This window comes from Eschrichtius robustus, chromosome 11 (genome assembly GCF_028021215.1).
Source record: "Eschrichtius robustus isolate mEscRob2 chromosome 11, mEscRob2.pri, whole genome shotgun sequence".
Classification (NCBI taxonomy): domain Eukaryota; kingdom Metazoa; phylum Chordata; class Mammalia; order Artiodactyla; family Eschrichtiidae; genus Eschrichtius; species Eschrichtius robustus.
The window spans coordinates 30519899-30538766 of NC_090834.1; the positions used below are offsets into that span (position 1 = coordinate 30519899).

The 18868-nt window shown below is 34.3% G+C and overlaps 1 protein-coding gene across 3 annotated transcripts in view; it reads right to left on the reverse strand.

Annotated features, from left to right (window-relative positions):
- GRIA4 (glutamate ionotropic receptor AMPA type subunit 4) overlaps positions 1 to 18868 on the reverse strand; it is a 526394-nt gene that overhangs the window by 90928 nt on the left and 416598 nt on the right. For all 3 annotated transcript variants that reach the window (XM_068554257.1, XM_068554258.1, XM_068554259.1), the window contains exon 6: positions 3665 to 3823. In XM_068554257.1, the coding sequence (XP_068410358.1) occupies positions 3665 to 3823 (159 nt within the window). The remainder of the gene's footprint in view (positions 1 to 3664; positions 3824 to 18868) is intronic.

Sequence of the window (18868 nt, forward strand, 5' to 3'; positions counted from 1 at the left end):
CTCTTTCAGGAATTCCATATGGGCAATTCTATATGATTAACACATTCTAAGCCTATACGAGAGGTTCTTTTGTGCTATGGAATGTGGAAAATGATCCTGATTTGCTGCTTATAAATTAATAAAAATCATTTGAAATTTAAATCATAGAAAGTAAACTTAGGCAATATATCTGCTAAGCATAGCAGTCAGCACTCCTGGGAAGAGAAGGACTAAAACATGGATAAGATAAAGAATATAAATTCTAACAAAGAACCTTTCAATGGCAGAGAATCTAATTAAAGCTTCATCAGAAAGACTTATGTGTGACTTATAAATTATAAGCCTTGCTATATATTCTTCAAGGACATGACAAAATAAACTTAATGATAAGCATACACCCTCATATTTGGAATGGGATGGTCGAAGGAAATTAAGGTACTTAACCAAGGTACTAAGCCAAAAATAGACATACCTCCTCCCCTGCCTGGAGCAACATAACTTTGAGTAGAGAAAGCCATCAAATCATCTTTCTGGATGGCAAGAAAATGAAAACAAGAAATAAAGTAGAACTTATCAAAGATATAAAGGGCAAGAGAAAAAATGCAACGCTAGCATTTTAGGATCAAGAAAGAAGAAAAGAAAACTATTGTTGCTTTTCTAATAGGGAGAAAGAAGCTGAGAGATATGACTCCAAAAAAAGCAAAAGCACTTGCTATGTTTTAAAAAGTCCATTCATTTTTATGAAACAAGTGAACTAGAAAAGAGAACAGATATCGTATAGAGTGGAGCAGAGAAAAGCAGACATTCAACCAGAGTGGCAAAAGCTTTTGACGGGTCATAGAGCTGATAGATGGAAAGAAGCAGTAGTTTAAACTGGTTTTACCTTTTTAAAGGATTTCATTCTTTTCCATGTGTCTTATTGTGCTAAAGTTCAAGAAATCATATTTATGGGCACACATTTCTAGATGGTATCTAGAAATTCTTATTAAACATACTCTTCATTTTGGAGGAGAGTAAAACTAAGTCTTGACCAAGAGCTATTCACTGCTTTAACCAGTGATTAGAATGGTGGGATGAATTCTGTTTATCAACATTTGTATACAAAAAGATAGAGTTTGGCAGAATCACAGCGCAGTGGCAAGAATTTAGGTTTTGAGAACTAGGTGAATTCTAATTCTGCTACTCATAGTTTTATGGTAATATGTTGTACATTTTTCAGCTATGAAGCAGAACAAAATCAAACAAAATAATGACTATCTTCTGTGGTACTTGTGAGGATTAAATTTCATATCATATCTCAGAGCTAGATACTGGCTAGGAATGGTGAAGACTACAAAGATGGCCCAAAAGATGGCTGTCTAGTGTTCCTCAGTGCAAGAAAACTGTGATGTGTCTTATGGAAAAAATACATGTTAGATAAGCTTTGTTCTGGCTTGAGTTATACTGCTATTGGCCATGAATTCAATGTTAATTTATCGACAATGTCTTAAATAAGATGTCTTTAAACAGAAACACACATAAAACAAAATGTTACGTGTTGATTGGTTGATAAAAATGTTGTGACCTAACCTTGTAATTTCCCCTAGGAGTTAGTGTTCAGTATTCACTCATTCAGTGTTCATGGCAACCTTATAGAATGGAACTACCATGAACAATGAGAACTGGCTATATCTATTTATTAAAAGGCCACTGGGTGCCTACTATTATGCTAAGAAAACTGTGAAAGATGATAACATTATACGTATTTATATATAAAACAAAGTGCCCAAAGCTTTGACATAGATAAGTCTGGGGTTGGAGATGATCAAATAGTAAACATTGTGGTAGGCTAAAGGCAAGATAGGGAAGGACAAACCACACCAGTGTGTCCAGACAGGAGGACCACAGTGGACACATATTATTACATATTATCACTGAAATGAAAAAAGTCACAAGGAGCTGCAAAACGCTGCCAAGAAGTTTGAAGCCCATTCTAGATACTAAAACTGTAAGGGTAACAAGAACTTGAAGAGATGGTTTACAGAAAAAATACTGAGATAAAAAATGGCTGAGAAAAAGATGTGAGGAAGGAAGAAATACAAATAGAGAAGAGAAGGGCAAGGGAGTCTCTACCTACACTGATGACAGAATGAGGGGAATATGCTGTAAAGCAAACTGTCCCAATGAGTTTAGAAGGAAGCTTTACACTTTTTTCCTTGTGTATTAATACTTGATATAATTGAGCTTTGGGGATGATTTTTCTCTGAACCAGCTTGAAGGCAAAAAGACTAAAAGACTTCTCAAGTTTCTTTTAATCCTGAAGGTGGTTTACAACTTGAAAATTTTTTGGCTTTTTAATATGCTTTCATATGTATTATCTAAGCATGAGAAGTGGTGTAATATAGTGGACAATGCACTTGTCTAAGACTTAGGGAACCCATGACTTGGTCCTGGGCATTCCACAAACCTGGTCCTTGACTCAGGGACAGCCAATTAACATACCATTTAATATCTTGCATTTATTAATCTGTAAAATCAGAGGGTTGGACTACGGTGCTTGAGCATATTGGATACTCAATAAATGCTTTCTTTTGAAATTCCATGCTTCTATAGAGTAGTGAAATTGTTATGACTAGCCAAATTCCTATATTACAGAGAAGAAATTGACATGGATAGTAGGGAAAGTTTTATAATTAGGAAATGGAAGAACCGACGTGCTCTACCCCTAGATCATAGTTTTCTAGGCTTGAATTTCCAAATTATATTTGAAAACTTTTTACTAGAATACACAGTGAGAGATTAGTAAAAGTTGTTGAAATGATGATTCCTTTTTATGTAAGAATTAAAAACCATGTAGGAGTTGGAGTTTAAGAAATATTATGCCATTATTTACACGATATCTAAGGAAGTCATCTATCTTTTCAGGAGAGAAAAAATGTGCTTATGATCAGAAATTTACCAGCTTCCTTTGTAGATACCAATAACATACTTCTGCAATGTCTGTCACATAAAATTAAACAATCATCTGCCATTTTACTGTTAACTTGAAAGAGAAATTTTGCAGAAGCTTATACATTTTACATTTCTACCAATTTCCCAATTTCCTTACTCACTGTAAATCACTTTGCAAATATATTTTTATCTGGGTGGAATAGCTACCAGTGGTTGTTCACATTTGAAATATTTAGCTAACAAAATTTTTTTTAAAAGCATACAATTTCTTCATGGAAATTCATATGCAAAGTAATAATAAAATAATATAGCATAACAATAAAATAATAAAATAATATAGCATATAGCATAATATAATATATATAATATAATATATAATATAGTAAACTACTTGAACTAATGTCTAACAACTCCTCTCTTAAATATAGAAATTTATATGCAAAGTAATAATAAAATAATAGAGCATAACAATAAAATAATAAAATAATATATCATATAGCATAATATAATATATATAATATAATATATAATATAATATAGTAAACTACTTGAACTAATGTCTAACAACTCCTCTCTTAAATATAGAAATTTAGAAATTATTAAGGGCTGTGTGACAAATAGTGACAAAATATTTCTGCCCTATGCCACACTGTGTCTGGCAAAATATTACTAGAAAAACTGCATAATGAGCTTTCTACCTTAAATTTTAAAAAATACTAAAAATTCTAAAAATAGATAAGATAAAAACAAATACCTTTGGAGGTGTCTCAGATCCTGGATATTCTCTCTGATCTAGTTTCTTCCAGCGATCCATTAATTTGGTTACCATAGGTGTATTAAAATCTACTAACTGGAATCCTGTAACATTGGCTCCACCATGTATAAATCTCTCAAGAGAAATATCCTTGAATCCCTATAAAAATCAATATGACAGTTTGTTTAGTTTATTATTATACATTTTGTCTCTTCAATGGTAACATAAATTGGTAACCAATATGATTTCTAATAAAGTGACAGCTAGAAACAGATGGAAGATCCAATTTAGCTGTTAAATTCTCTCATTCAAAATTTAATACATGACACCACATCAACAAAAGAAAAGGCAAAGATCACATGATCATCTCAATAGATACAGAGAAAGAATTTGACAAAATTCACCATCCACTCATGATAAAAATTCTCACCAAAGTGGGTATAGAGGATACATATATCAACATGATAAAAGCTATTTATGACCAACCCACAGCCAACATAATACTCAATGGTGAAAAGCTGAAAGCCTTCTTGCTAAAATCTGGAGCAAGATAAGGATACCCACTCTCACCACTTCTATTTAACATAGTATTGGAAGTCCTAACCACAGCGATCAGAGAAGAAAAAGAAATAAAATGTATCCAAATTGGTAGGGAAGAGGTAAAATTGTCATTATATGCAGATGACATGATACTATATACAGAAAATCCTAAAAACTCCACATAAAAACTACTAGAACTGATAAAAGGATTCAGCAAGGTAGAAGGATGCAAGATTAACATACATAAATCTGTTGCATTTCTTTACACTAACAATACATATCCGAAAGAGAAAGTGTAAAAAATAAACTTTCAAAATCACATCAAAAAATAATTAAAATACCTAGGCATAAACTTGACCTCAGAGGTGAAAGACTTATATCCTAAGAACAATAAAACAATGATAAAGGAAATTGAAGATGATTCAAAGAAATGGAAAGATATCCCATGCTCTTGGATTGGAAGAGTTAACATTATTAAAATGACCATACTATCTAAAGCATATACAGAGTTAATGTGATCCTTATCAAATTACCTATGCCATTTTTCATAGAACTAGAATGAATAATCCTAAAATTTATACGGAACCACAAAAGACCCAGAATTGAAAACCAATCTTGAAGAAAAAGAACAGTGGTGGAGGCATAACCCTCCCAGATTTCAGACAGTACTACAAAGCTACAGTAAGGAAAACAGCATGGTCTTGGCACAAAAAACAGACATATGGATCAGTGGAACATAATAGAGAGCCCAGAAATAAACCCACACACCTACAGTCAGTTAATCTTTGACAAAAGAGGCAAGAATATACAATGGAGAAAAGACAGTCTCTTCAGCAAGTAGTTTTAGAAAAGCTGGACAGCTGCATATAAATCAATGAAGTTAGTATATCCCCTCACACCATACACAAAAATAAATTCAGAATGGCTTAAAGACTTAAATATGAGAAATGATCCCATAAAACTCCTAGAAGAGAACATAGGCAAAACAATCTCTGACATAAATTGAACAATGTTTCATAGGTCAGTCTCCCAAGGCAAAGTAAATAAAGGCAAAAATAAACAAATGGACCTAATCAAACTTAAAAGCTTTTGCACAGCAAAGGAAATCTTAAATAAGATGAAAAGACAACCTACAGAATGGGAGAAAATATTTGCAGATGATGCAACCAACAAGGACTTAATTTCCAAAATAAACAAACAGCTCATACAGCTTAATAGCAAAAAAACCACAAACAACCCAATCAAAAAATGGGCAGAAGACCTAAACAGACATAATAGACATGTTTCCAAAGAAGACATACAGATGGCCAAAAGGCACATGAAAAAATGCTCAACATTGCTAATTATTAGAGAAATGCAAATCAAAATCACAATGAGGTATCACCTCACACAAATCAGAATGGCCATCTTCAAAAAGTCTACAAATAATAAATGCTGGAAAGGGTGTGGAGAAAAGGGAACCCTCTTACACTGTTGGTGGGAATGTAAATTGGTGTAGCCACTATGGAGAACAGTATGGAGGTTCCTTAAAAACTAAAAATAGAGTTACCGTATGATCCAGCAATTTTACTCTTGGGCATATATATAGACAAAATTCTAATTTGAAGACATTTGCACCCAAGTGTTCATAGTAGCACTATTTACAGTAGCCAAGACTGGAAGCAACCTAAGTGTCCATCGACAGATGAATGGATAAAGAAGATGTGGTAAATATACACTATGGAATATTACTGAACCATAAAAAGAATGAATGCATGCAGCAACATGGATAGAACTAGAGATTATCATATTAAGTGAAGTAAGTCAGATGGAGAAGGACAAATATCATATGATATCCGTTATATGTGGAATCTGAAAAAATGCTACAAATGAACTTATTTACAAAACAGACTCAACAGACATAGAAAACAAACTTATCGTTACCAAAGGGGAAGGGGTGTGAGGGATAGATTAAGAGTTTGTGATTAACAGATACACACTATTACATATAAAATAGATAAACAACAAGAGCCTACCATATAACACAGGGAACTCTATTCAATATTTTGTAATAATCTATAATGGAAAAAATCTGAAAAAAAATATATACACACACATATATATATACACATATGTGTGTGTGTATATAACTGAATCACTTTGCTCTACACCTGAAACTAACACATTACAAATCAACTATATTTCAATAAAAAATCTAATACCTGAGGAAAGGATATAAATATTTCTAGTTCAGTTCAACTCAATTTAACAAGTATTTCTGAAATGTCTCTGAGTGCCTTTTATGAAGCATGGAGGAGGATATAGGAGATGAATGAAAGCATCAAAAAGTCTTCTGTTGAGGGCATAATTGCCCTCTGATGTAGATAAGCAGATATGTGTCTTATGTGAAAATGCATCTTATATCAAGGTATAATGGTACTCTGAGTCTGTGATGGGTAACATTTTTCAGGGAGGTTCAGTTTAATTACAAAATGGTTTTAAAGCAGACAGAGATGGCGACTTGAACTAGAGAGGGTGAAAGCTTTGATTACATCAGTCACTACAACCCTCGTAGTCCTGGGAAATGGCAGTGGACAAGAAGAGAGCAAATAGGCCATTCATGTGTGATAGGGAAAAATATGGAGCTCACCAGGTGGAGTGAGGAAGGTGGCAGGAAAGGGTGTCATCTCACTTGGCCCAGAAGTAGTTATCTGAGTTTTAAAAATTCTGGAAAGTTATTTATTTTCTAACTGTATCTTTCTATCATCTATCTATCTATCTATCTCACTATCATCTATCTTCCATAGTTTATTTTAGACCAGGCCCTCTTTTTTCCGTTAAGAATTTAAGGTACATTACAAAAATACGCACCCAATTTTGTAAACAAATAAACAATTATAGGAAGAAGGCAAAAAGTGTATTACAGAAGTGAATTCATAAAACCAAATATATTAGCTCTGAGAAAAGTAAACTACACACACATACACACACACACACACACACACACGAGTTTGAAGGATCTGTGCTTTCTTTCTTTTCTGTTCCCTCTAAGTATTTAGGAAACTTTCTTTAGAAAATGTGAATTTGATTCAGTCATGTTGAGAAAACTAAGGGAAAGTGTTTTATCTATGTATCTATGTATCTATGTATCTATCTATCTATGTATCTATCTATCTGTCTATTTATTTGTTTATTTATTGGTCAAAGTAAAATATGCAGCAGTGACCCTACAGTATAGTAAGATTCAGGGAGAAGAGGAAGACCTAGTGTTACTTATCCTCCTGCATATGTCTCAGCCATGATTTTGGAAACTTCTCTGTGTTTTATTTTAATAACAAAGGAGACTGTCTTACTAGCCAATATATGCACATTACTTTCTGGCTATCCAAAAAGAAACAGACCAGTCTATTGGCAACTAAGGAAGGTTGCTATTGAAAGACCCAGGAGTGTGTATTCATAGTTAATATTGTTGCTGGGCTTATTAGGTACCAGGCACTGTGCTAAGCACATTCCACAGATCATCAATCTAGTTTAGTTCTCATAACAAACTTATGAGATAGATCTTATTATTAGCCTTATCTTACAAATAAGGAAACTGAGAATCAGTGGAGATCTATTCAAGATCTCTCAGCAAATACATATTAGAACCAAAAGACTCTTAAGTTTGTCTTTTTAACCCCATGCTCTTGTGTATTCTTACACAAATATGTGTTTTCAATTTTGGTATTTATCATAATATCCATAGGAGAGGCAGGGAGATACTGTAGAAAAAAACCCAGGCTTTGAATCCCACTTCTGTAATTTTCTAACCTTAGGTTTCCCACATGCAAAATAAGAATGATAATGCTAAAGCAGCTAGCATCTGGTTTAAATTCAATAAATAATAGATATTATTAACTAATTCATTCAACAAATATTTATTACATGCTTATTATATGCTAGCTAATTTGACAGTTCATCACTAATATTCTCATTTCACTGGGAAAGAAACTAGACACCAGAAATCAAATCCATGTTTTTGAAATTGGAAAAACACTGTCTATCAATCTCTAGCTAGTAAAATGTCAGTTGAACATTTGTTTGTTTCTATGAGAAGATAAGGCAGACCCAGAGGCAGGAAAATAAATTCAATTTTCTAAAAGACCCAGTGATTCAACTATTGCATTAGCTGCTAATTGATGACATTTTATTTTATTTTAGCAGTGGCTGAAATAAAAGGCCTGCCAAGTTTTCTTTGATAGAGTTATCCCACAGCTGCAATACTCACAGGCAAAACTGCAGGCTTCAGAAAAATCATCTGATGTAAAGTCTAACTGATAAATAACAGTTCACATTTCTCTGATTCCATTCTGCTGCTATGCTGAAGGTAAAGGTGAAAATATTACCACATCTGATTATAAGCTCCTTTTAGCTATGATCTGAAAGAATGGTGGGTGGCTCAGTTAATTTTAGCTATGTCTGTTTGAGTACAGGCAATATTTTTTCCTTCATATATTTTAAAATAATTTTATATAGCAAATTGATAGGATCTAGATTGTGAAGCAGTTTTCTTGGAAACGGTTACTTTGGTGACTATTTCGATTTCAGTTTTTACCCAGAGAATATTTTGGAACTGAAAGTTCTGAGAAACACTGTAATAAAATTGTAACTCTACAATCCTGGGGTAGTGAGGGGAGGTGGTCAGTGGTTAAGTAACTAAGTAAATAATGTCCCAGAGGCAGAGGGGAAACCAAGGTAGAGGCCTTCTGCTTGTTGAAATGGGATATTCAACAATGCTTGCATTTCACAATGGTTAGTGACATCCTAAGAAAATATTAATTTCCAACTTGGTTTTCCTTTTAATTTTCATTTAGAGTTCATACATCCTCTGGGAATAAGGGGGAAAGTGAAATTAATAAATTATAGAACTTCAGATATCCTGATGATTACTGATGTAAATTTATATACATCCATCACATCATAGGTGTTTAATAAATACTTACTTTATGTTTTTTCTAATTAAGATAACATTTCTGCTGTTTTGCATTTCAGGTTCACAGGTTGACTAAATCATACTGAGACCGCTCGGGTGCAGTTAAAAACAAGGAACCTTAAATAGAATGGGAGAGATTCTGTCTTAACACCTTTTAAAAATTAGGTTAAAAATTTACTTAAAGTATGTGGTTTTGATGATCATGTAGATAGATGGTGGAGTCAGACATGCTCAATGCAGAAAAGTTGAAAAATATAGGAAGCACCAAGAAAAAAGTAAAATAATGTCTCCAAATTAATGGAATCTTTAACTGGGGTCATTGCACTTGAGTAAAAACTTGCTAGACTCCAAATTTCAAAAATTGAGTTTTAGTCTCCATTCTTACTAACCAGACACCTAAATGTGGACAAGTCACTTTCCTCTCTGTATATTAATTTCCTTACTTTCTAAATGAAGCATGAATGGTGTGTGCCTGTGTGTGATGGTGTGGAATAGGTAAGGAATAGATTCTGTTAATTTTTAATGATATAACCTGAACATTCTATAATTTTATACTACTTTATTTTTTATTTATTTATTTATTTATTTATTTTTTAAACATCTTTATTGGAGTATAATTGCTTTACAATGGTGTGTTAGTTTCTGCTTTATAACAAAGTGAATCAGTTATACATATACATATGTTCCCATATCTCTTCCCTCTTGCGTCTCCCTCCCTCCCACCCTCCCTATCCCACCCCTCTAGGTGGTCACAAAGCACCGAGCTGATCTCCCTGTGCTATGCAGCTGCTTCCCACTAGCTATCTATTTTACATTTGGTAGTGTATATATGTCCATGACACTCTCTTACCCTGTCACATCTCACCCCACCCCCTCCCCATTATACTACTTTATGACAGAGCCAGGTGTTTTCCTAGATGTGATAGTAAATTTTAAATGATAGTAAGATTTTAAGAATGTGCCTTGAAGGAAATTTCCTTGGAACAGACATCAACAGTTCCTTATTGCTACTGTTGGCCATATTTAAATCATCTGAGTGCTGGAGGAGAGATGAAGAATGCTCTGAATATAAATACAGAGATTGTTTGTAAGGCCAAATTTCCCCTTAAGGGTGGTATAGGAAATGCTTAAATGAATGGTCACTTTGTGGCTATATAACTTATTTACTAATCTTGAGTTTATTTATTTATTTGAATTTATTTATTCTTCGCAACTAGATAGCACAGAGCTTCAATCTTGATTTTGAGACTTAGGATGACACAAGTCTTAGGATGAGACAAGTGATCTTGGGTAAATTATACTGAACCCCATTTTCTGATCTATGTTTATCTATTTTGAGGATTAATTAGAAAAATTATAGTAACAAAATAAATACAGTGACATAAGCTGGGTGCTGGAGGATAAAAAGCCATTCAACACATAAAGAGTAAGGATAATGGCCCTTTTTATAAGGTCAAAAACGACATTGTTCCTGCCCTTAATGACCTTGTGAGGTGCTAATGTCTCATTTGCCACTAGGCTACAGGAAGTTGGACAATACCTGGCACAGAGGAAGTATAAAATAATGATTTCATAAAGGAAAACAATGAATGCATTCTGTACTATTAGTGTACAGGGTGATTTTCGAACCCAGAAGAGTGGCTATCTGATTAGGTATATAAGGACAGCTTTCTAAAAGAAGTAACTGTTAATTAAGATTGGGTGGGGTAAGTGCCTCCTGGTGTAGAAAACAGCATAAGCTAAAGCTGCAAACATAAAAGCAACATTAGGTCTGGGAATTAATTTGGTTTTAGGAAGGGACACATATAGGGTGGAGTGGGAGAGAGGCTCTTGAGTTAAGCAGGGATAAATCTTAAAGAGCTTTGTACATTAATGTAAGTAGTGTAATACTTTATCCTAAAGGATTTTAGTAGTGTGGTACTTAGATTTAGAATGCTTACTCTGATAGGAGATGGTAACAATGGGTGCAATTGCAGTATGTCATTTTGAGAGAAATGCAAGAAGTCAGTGGCAGGATGAGATGGAAGCAGGTAGAGTTTGAAAGACCAAGCGGTCTTTCCCTTTTATGAAGGGCATGAATTCTTTTACTGAATTTGCAGCCTGGAGCCAATGAAAATAATTTAAGCAGGGGAATGAAATAATCATACCTGCCTTTGAAAAATAACAGGGAGCAAAGTGAACAAATAACTGGAAAAGAGAAAGTCCAAGGGCAAAGTAAGCAAGTAATTTTCTTATTTAAATCTCTGTAAAACAGACTACATTGGACCACCAGATAGACAGTTTTCCTGTATCTAAGTTTCTTTGAAATTTCTAGAACAGAGCTTAATTGACTGAGATACCATATGCTTTCACCAGTACCTCTAGATGCATAAATAAAACATACATATGCCCACGTATTTTGGGCACCCCAGCCCTGGGGTCCAACACTGGGAAGATGAATCCCCTTAGCTGATTTGGAAACCAGTGGCACTAACAGCAGGGCTGTAAGAAACATAGACTGCTCATGAAGAACACAAACACACTTGCTTACTTGTGGGAACAAGGAAGAAGAAGCAAATTGAAATAGCCTGGGACTCTGGTCAGTTACCCATGACTGCCCCAGCATGTGCCCTGGCCTACAATGAACACCTCCTCCAGCCCCTCTTGCTCCAGCCGCTCCCAACTAGGGCAAAGACTACCATAGCTGAGGAGAGTGCACAATTGGTGAGGATGGAGCTGGCATGGCATCTGAAAGGGGCAAGGGTGGCCATTACTGGTGTTTGTGAAGGTGGCAGATCAGGAGCAATATGGAACTCTGACTGGTGTGCCAAGACTGTCCCAACACATGTGCCAGCCCCCACCTGGTACCTATTCTGGTCCCTCTTCTCCAGCACTGCTCCCCTCTGGGGCAAAGGTGCCATTACTGGGAGTGGGGAGAGCACACACTTAGAGGAAATGGAACCAGCTCTGACCCGAACCTTGGGGTATCTGCTCCAGCAACTTGGGACCCAACACCACCCATGATAGGTCAGTGATAACCACTAAGCATCAGAGAAGCTCCAGATCACACTTGGCTCTGGATGAAGTCTCTCCATCATCAGCACCATCTCCTGTCAAAGTGATAGCTGCCAGTACATTCTGGCATGGGAAAAACATGAAACATGATCACTTCAGATCCAGACCTCCCACGAAAGCCACTGGGCACATGTAGGCTGCATTGAGATGTTCCCACACAAGGACACCCCTTGAAAACCAGGATAGGTAACTGTGTCACCCAGTTTTATAGAGAAAGGGAAAATTAAGCAAGATGAGAAGAAAGAGGAATTTGTTCCAAATGGAACAATAAGAAAAAACCCTGAAGAAACAACTAATAGAACAGAGATAATTTACCAGATAAAGAGTTCACAGCATTAGTAATAAAAATGCTAATGGAACATGGGAAAAGAATAGATGAACACAATGAGAATTTAATCAAAGAACTAAAAAATATAAAAAGAACCATTCAGAGCTGAAGAATACAATAACTGAAATGAAATATAGAAGGAATAACAGCAGATTAGGTGATGCAGAAGAACACATAAGTGATCTGGAAGATAGAATAATGGAAATCACCCAATCAGAACAGCAAACAAATTTTTAAAAATGAGGATATTTTAGGTACCTCTTGGACAACATCAAATGTACTAATATTGGCATTATAGGGGTCCCAGAAGGAGAAAAGAGAGAGAAAATGATTGCAAATATATTTTATAATATTGTGGCTGAAAACATCCCGAATCTGAAGAAGGAAACAGATATCCAGGTACAGGAAGCGTAGAGAGTCATAAACAAGATTAACCACACAAGGACATATTATAATTAAAATGGCAAAATCTAGAGATAAAGAGAGGACTTTAAAGGTATCAAGAGAAAAACAAAGAATCACATAAAAGGGAACCCCCAAAAGGCTATCAGCTGATTTTTCTGCAGAAACTTTGCAGTCAGGAAGGCAGCATCATGATATATTTAAAGTGCTAAATAGGGAACAACCTACAGCCTATGATACTCGAACTGGCAAGATTATCATTCAGAATTAAAGGAGAGCTAAAGAAGTTATCAGACAAGCAAGAACTAAAAGAGTTCATCAATACTATATCAATCTTACAGGAAGTGTTAAAGGGGCATATCTAAGTGGAAAAGAAAAGGCCACAACAAGAAGAACTTATAGGAAAAAACATCCCACTAGTAAAGAAAAATATATAGTAAATGCTGTGGATTAACCACTTAAATAAGCTAGTGTAATGGTTAAAAGACAGAAAAAAAGGAAAATCAACTATAACTACAACAAATAGTGAAGAAATAGATATGAAGATGTCAAATATGACATCCAAAACACAAAATGTGGGGGAGGGGAGTAAAAAAGTAGATGATTTATAATGTGTTTGAACATAAGTGACTATCAGTTCAAAACAAGTAGATATAGTTAGAGGTCAGCATTTATGAACTTGATGGTAACCAAAAATCAAAAATCTACAATAGATACATAAAAGCTAGAGAGAACCAAACACTAGCATACCACAAAAGAAAATCATCAAACCACAAGGGAAGAAACTAAAAGAAAAGAACAGAGAACTACAAAACAAGCAGAAAACAAGTAACAAAATGGCAATAAGTACATACCTATCAATAGTCACTTTGAATGTCAATGGACAAACTACTACAATCAAAAGACTTAGGATGGTTGATAAAAGAACAAGACCCATCTATATGCTGCCTATAAGAGACACACTTCAGATCTAAAGACACACAGACTGAAAGTGAGGGGATGGAAAATATACTCATGAAATGACAAATAAAGCTGGGGTAGCAATATTCATATTAGACAAATCAGAGTTTCCAGAAAAGTCTATACCAAAAGACAAAGAAGGGTATTATATAATGATACAGGGATTGATACAAGAAGAGGATATAGCAATCATTAACATACACACACCTAAAATAGAAGCACCTAAATATATAAAGCAACTACTAATAGACATAAAGGAAGAAATCAACAATAATACAAAAACAGTAGGGAACTTTAACACCCAACTTACATCAATAGACAGGTCATCCAGACAGAAAATCACTACTGCAACAGAGGTTGTAAAATAAACAATAGACCAGTTGGACTTAATCGATATCAACAGGACATTCCATACCAAAACAGAAGAATACACATTCTTCTCAAGTGTACACGGAATGTTCTACAGAATAGATGACATGCTAGGCCACAAAACAAGCCTCAACAAATTTAAAAGAATAGAAATTGTATCAGGCATTTTTTCTGAACATAACAGTATGAAACTAGAAATAAATTACAGGAAGAAAAATGGAAAAGACACAAACAAATGTTGAATAAATAATATGTTACTAAAAACAAATGGGTCAATGAAGAATTCAAAGAGGAAACCAGAAAATACCTTGAGACAAATGAAAGTAAAAATACAAATTTCCAAAAACAATGGGATGCAGTGAAAGCAGTTCTAAGAGGGAAGTTTTTTTTAATTGTTAATTTTTTTTACTTTTATTTTTCAAAAATTTTTATTTTTTTAAATTTTAACTAAAAAATTATTTTTATTTTTTAAAAATTTTACTGGAGTATAGTTGATTTACAATGTTGTGTTAGTTTCAGGTGTACAGTAAAGTAAATCTGTTATAACATTCACATATCTACTCTGTTGTAGAATCTTTTCCCATATAGTCTATTACACAGTATTGAGTAGAGTTCCCTGTGCTATACAGTAGGTCCTTATTAGTCATCTATTTTATATATAGTAGTGTGTATGTGTCAATTCCAATCTTCCAATTTATCCTGCCCCCCTTTACCCCCTGGTAAAAATCAGTTTATTTTCTATATTTGTAACTCTATTTCTGTTTTGTAGATAAGTTCATTTATAGCCTTTTTTAAGATTCCACATATAAGTGATATCATATGATATTAGTCTTTCTCTGCCTGACTTATTTCACTCAAAATGACAAGCTCTAGGTCCATCCACATGCTACAAATGGCATTATTTTGTTCTTTTTTATAGCTGAGTAATATTCCACTGTATATATGTACCACATCATCTTAATCCATTCCTCTGTTGGTGGACATTTAGGTTGCTTCTATGTCTTGGCTATTGTAAATAGCACTGCAATGAACACTGGGATGCATTTAACTTTTTGAAATATGGTTTTCTCTGGATATAGGCCAAGGAGTGGGATTGCTGGATCATATGGTAGCTCTGTTTTTAGTTTCTTAAGGAACCTCCATACTGTTTCCATAGTAGCTGTACCAGTTTACATTCCCACCAATGGCGTAAGAGGGTTCCCTTTTCTCCACACCCTCTCCACGTTTATTGTTTGTAGATTTTTTTGATGATGGCCATTCTGATTGGTGTGAGGTGATACCTCACTGTGATTTTGATTTGCCCTTCTCTAATAATTAATGATACTGAGCATCTTTTCATGTGCTTTTTAACCATCTGTATGTCTTCTTTGGGGAAGAATGTCTATTTAGAAATAGACATTTCTAAATGTTTATTTAGATCTTCCAACCATTTTTTGATTGGGTTGTTGGTCTTTTTGATATTGAGCTATATGAGCTGTTTGTATATTTTGGAGATTAATCCCTTGTTGGGTGCTTCGCTTACAAATATTTTCTCCAATTCTGAGGGTTGTCTTTCATTTTGTTTATGGTTTCTTTTCTGTGTAAAACTTTTAAGTTTAATTAGGTCCCATATGTTTATTTTGTTTTTGTTTTCATTACTATAGGAGGTGGATCAAAAAAAAAAAATCTCCCTGCGATTTATGTCAAAGAGTGTTCTGCCTATGTTTTCCTCTAAGAGTTTTATAGTATCTTGCATAACATATATGTCTTTAATCCATTTTGAGTTGATTTTTTTTTGTATGGTGTTAGGGTGTGTTCTAATTTCATTCTTTTACAGGTGACTGTCCAGTTTTCCCAGCACCACTTATTGAAGACGCTGTCTTTTCCTCACTGTATATTCTTGCCTCTTTTGTCATAGATTAGGTGACCATAAGTGTGTGGGTTTATCTCTGGATTTTCTATCCTGTCCCATTGATCTATATTTCTGTTTTTGTGCCAGTACCATACTGTCTTGATCACTCTGGTTTGTAGTACAGTCTGAAGTCAGGGAGCCAGATTCCTTCAGCTCTGTTTTTGTTTCTCAAGATGGCTTTGGCTATTCCAGGTCTTTCATGTTTCCATACAGATTGTAAAATTTTTTTGTTCTAGTTCTGTGAAAAATGCCATTGGTAATTTGATAGGGATTGCATTGAGTCTGTAGATTGCTTTGGGTAGTATAGTCATTTTGAAAATGTTGATTCTTCCATTCAAGAACATGGTATATCTCTCAATCTGTTTGTTCCATCTCTTATTTCTTTCATTAGTATCTTATAGTTTTCTGAGTACAGGTCTTTTGCCTCCTTAGGTAGGTTTATTCCTAGGTATTTTATTCTTTTTTATGCGATGGTAAATGGGGTTGTTTCCTTACTTTCTATTTCTGAACTTCTGTTGCTAGTGTATAGGGATGCAAGAGATATCTGTGCATTAATTTTGTATCCTGCAACTTTACCAAATTCATTGATGAGCTTTAGTAGTTTTCTGGTTGCATCTTTAAGTGTTTCTATTAATAGTATCATGTTTTCTGCAATCAATGACAGTTTTACTATTTCTTTTCCAATTTGAATGCTTTTTATTTCTTTTCTTCTCTGATTGCTATGGCTAGGACTTCCAAAAATATATTGAATAAAAGTGGCAAGAGTGGACATCCTTGTCTTGTTCCTGATCTTAGAGGAAATGCTTTCAGTGTTTCACCATTGAGAATGATGTTTGCTCTGGGTTTGTCATATATGGTCATCTCTGCCTACTTTTTGGAGAATGTTTATCATAAATGGGTTTTGAATTTTGTTGAAAGCTTTTTCTGTATTTATTGAGATGATAATATGGTTTTTGTTCTTCAGTTTGTTGATGTGGTGTTTCACACTGATTGATTTGTGGATATTGAAAAATCCTTGTATCCCTGAGATAGATCCCACTTGATCATGGTGTATGATCTTTTTGATGTGTTGCTGGATTCTGTTTGTTAGAATTTTGTTAAGGATTTTTGTATCTATGTTCATCAGTGATATTGGCCTGTAGTATTCTTTCTTTGTGACCTCTTTGTCTGATTTTGGTATCAGGGTGATGGTGACCTTGTAGAATGAGTTTGGGAGTGTTCCTCCCTCTGCAATACTTTGGAAGAGTTTGAGAAGTATAGGTGTTAACTCCTCTCTAAATGTTTGATAGTATTCATCCTGGGATTTTGCTTGTTGGAAGATTTTTAATCACAGTCTCAATTTCAGTGCTTGTGATTGGTCTGGTTATATTTTCTATTTCTTCCTGTTTCAGTCTTGGAAGGTTGTGCTTTTCTAAGAATTTGTCCATTTCTTCCAGGTTGTCCATTTTATTGGCATATAGTTGCTTATACTAATCTCTCACGATCCTTTATATTTCTACAGTGTCAGTTGTTACTTCTCTTTTTACATTTCTAATTCTATTGATTTGAGTCTTCTCCCTTTTTCCTTGATTAGTCTGGCTAATGGTTTATCAACTTTGATTATCTTCTCAAAGAACCAGCTTTTAGTTTTATTGATCTTTGTTATTGTTTCCTTCATTTCTTTTCATTTATTTCTGATCTGATCTTTATGATTGCTATCCTTCTATGAACTTTGGGTTTTTTTTGTTGTTGTTGTTCTTCTTCTTTCTCTAATTGCTTTATGTGTAAAGTTAGGTTGTTTATTTGAGATGTTTCTTGTTTCCTGAGGTAGGATTATATTGCTATAAAATTCCCTCTTAGAACTGCTTTTGCTGCATCCTATAGGTTTTGGGTCGTTGTGTTTTCATTTTCATTTGTTTCTAGGTATTTTTGATTTCCTCTTTGATTTCTTAGTGATCTCTTGGTTATTTAGTAGTGTATTGTTTAGTCTCCTTGTGTTTGTATTTTTTACAGATTTTTTCCTGTAATTGATATCTAGTCTCATAGCATTGTATCAGGAAAGATACTTGGTATGATTTCAATTTTCTTAAATTTACCAAGGCTTGATTTGTGACCCAAGATATGATCTATCCTGGAGAATGTTCCATGAGCACTTGAGAAAAATATGTATTCTGTTTTTTGTAGATGGAATGTCTTATAAATATCAATTAAGTCCATCTTGTTTAATGTGTCATTTAAAGCATGTGTTTCCTTATCTATTTTCAATTTGGATGATCTATCCATTGGTGAAAGTGGGGTGTTAAAGTCCCCTACTCTGATTATGTTACCATTGATTTCCCCTTTTATGGCTCTTAGCATTTGCCTTATGTATTGAGGTGCGCCTATATTGGGTGCATAAATATTTACAATTGTTATATCTTCTTCTTGGATTGATCCCTTGATCATTATGTAGTGTCCTTCATTGTCTCTTGTAATAATCTTTATTTTAAAGTCTATTTTGTCTGATATGAGAATTGCTCCTCCAGCTTTCTTTTGATTTCCATTTGCATGGAATATATTTTTCCAACCCCTCACTTTCAGTCTGTATGTGTCCGTAGGTATGAAGTGGGTCTCTTGTAGACAGCATATATATGGGTCTTGTTTTTGTATCCATTCAGCCAGTCTATGTCTTTTCATTGGACCATTTAATCCTTTTACATTTAAGGTAGTTATCGATATGTATGTTCCTAT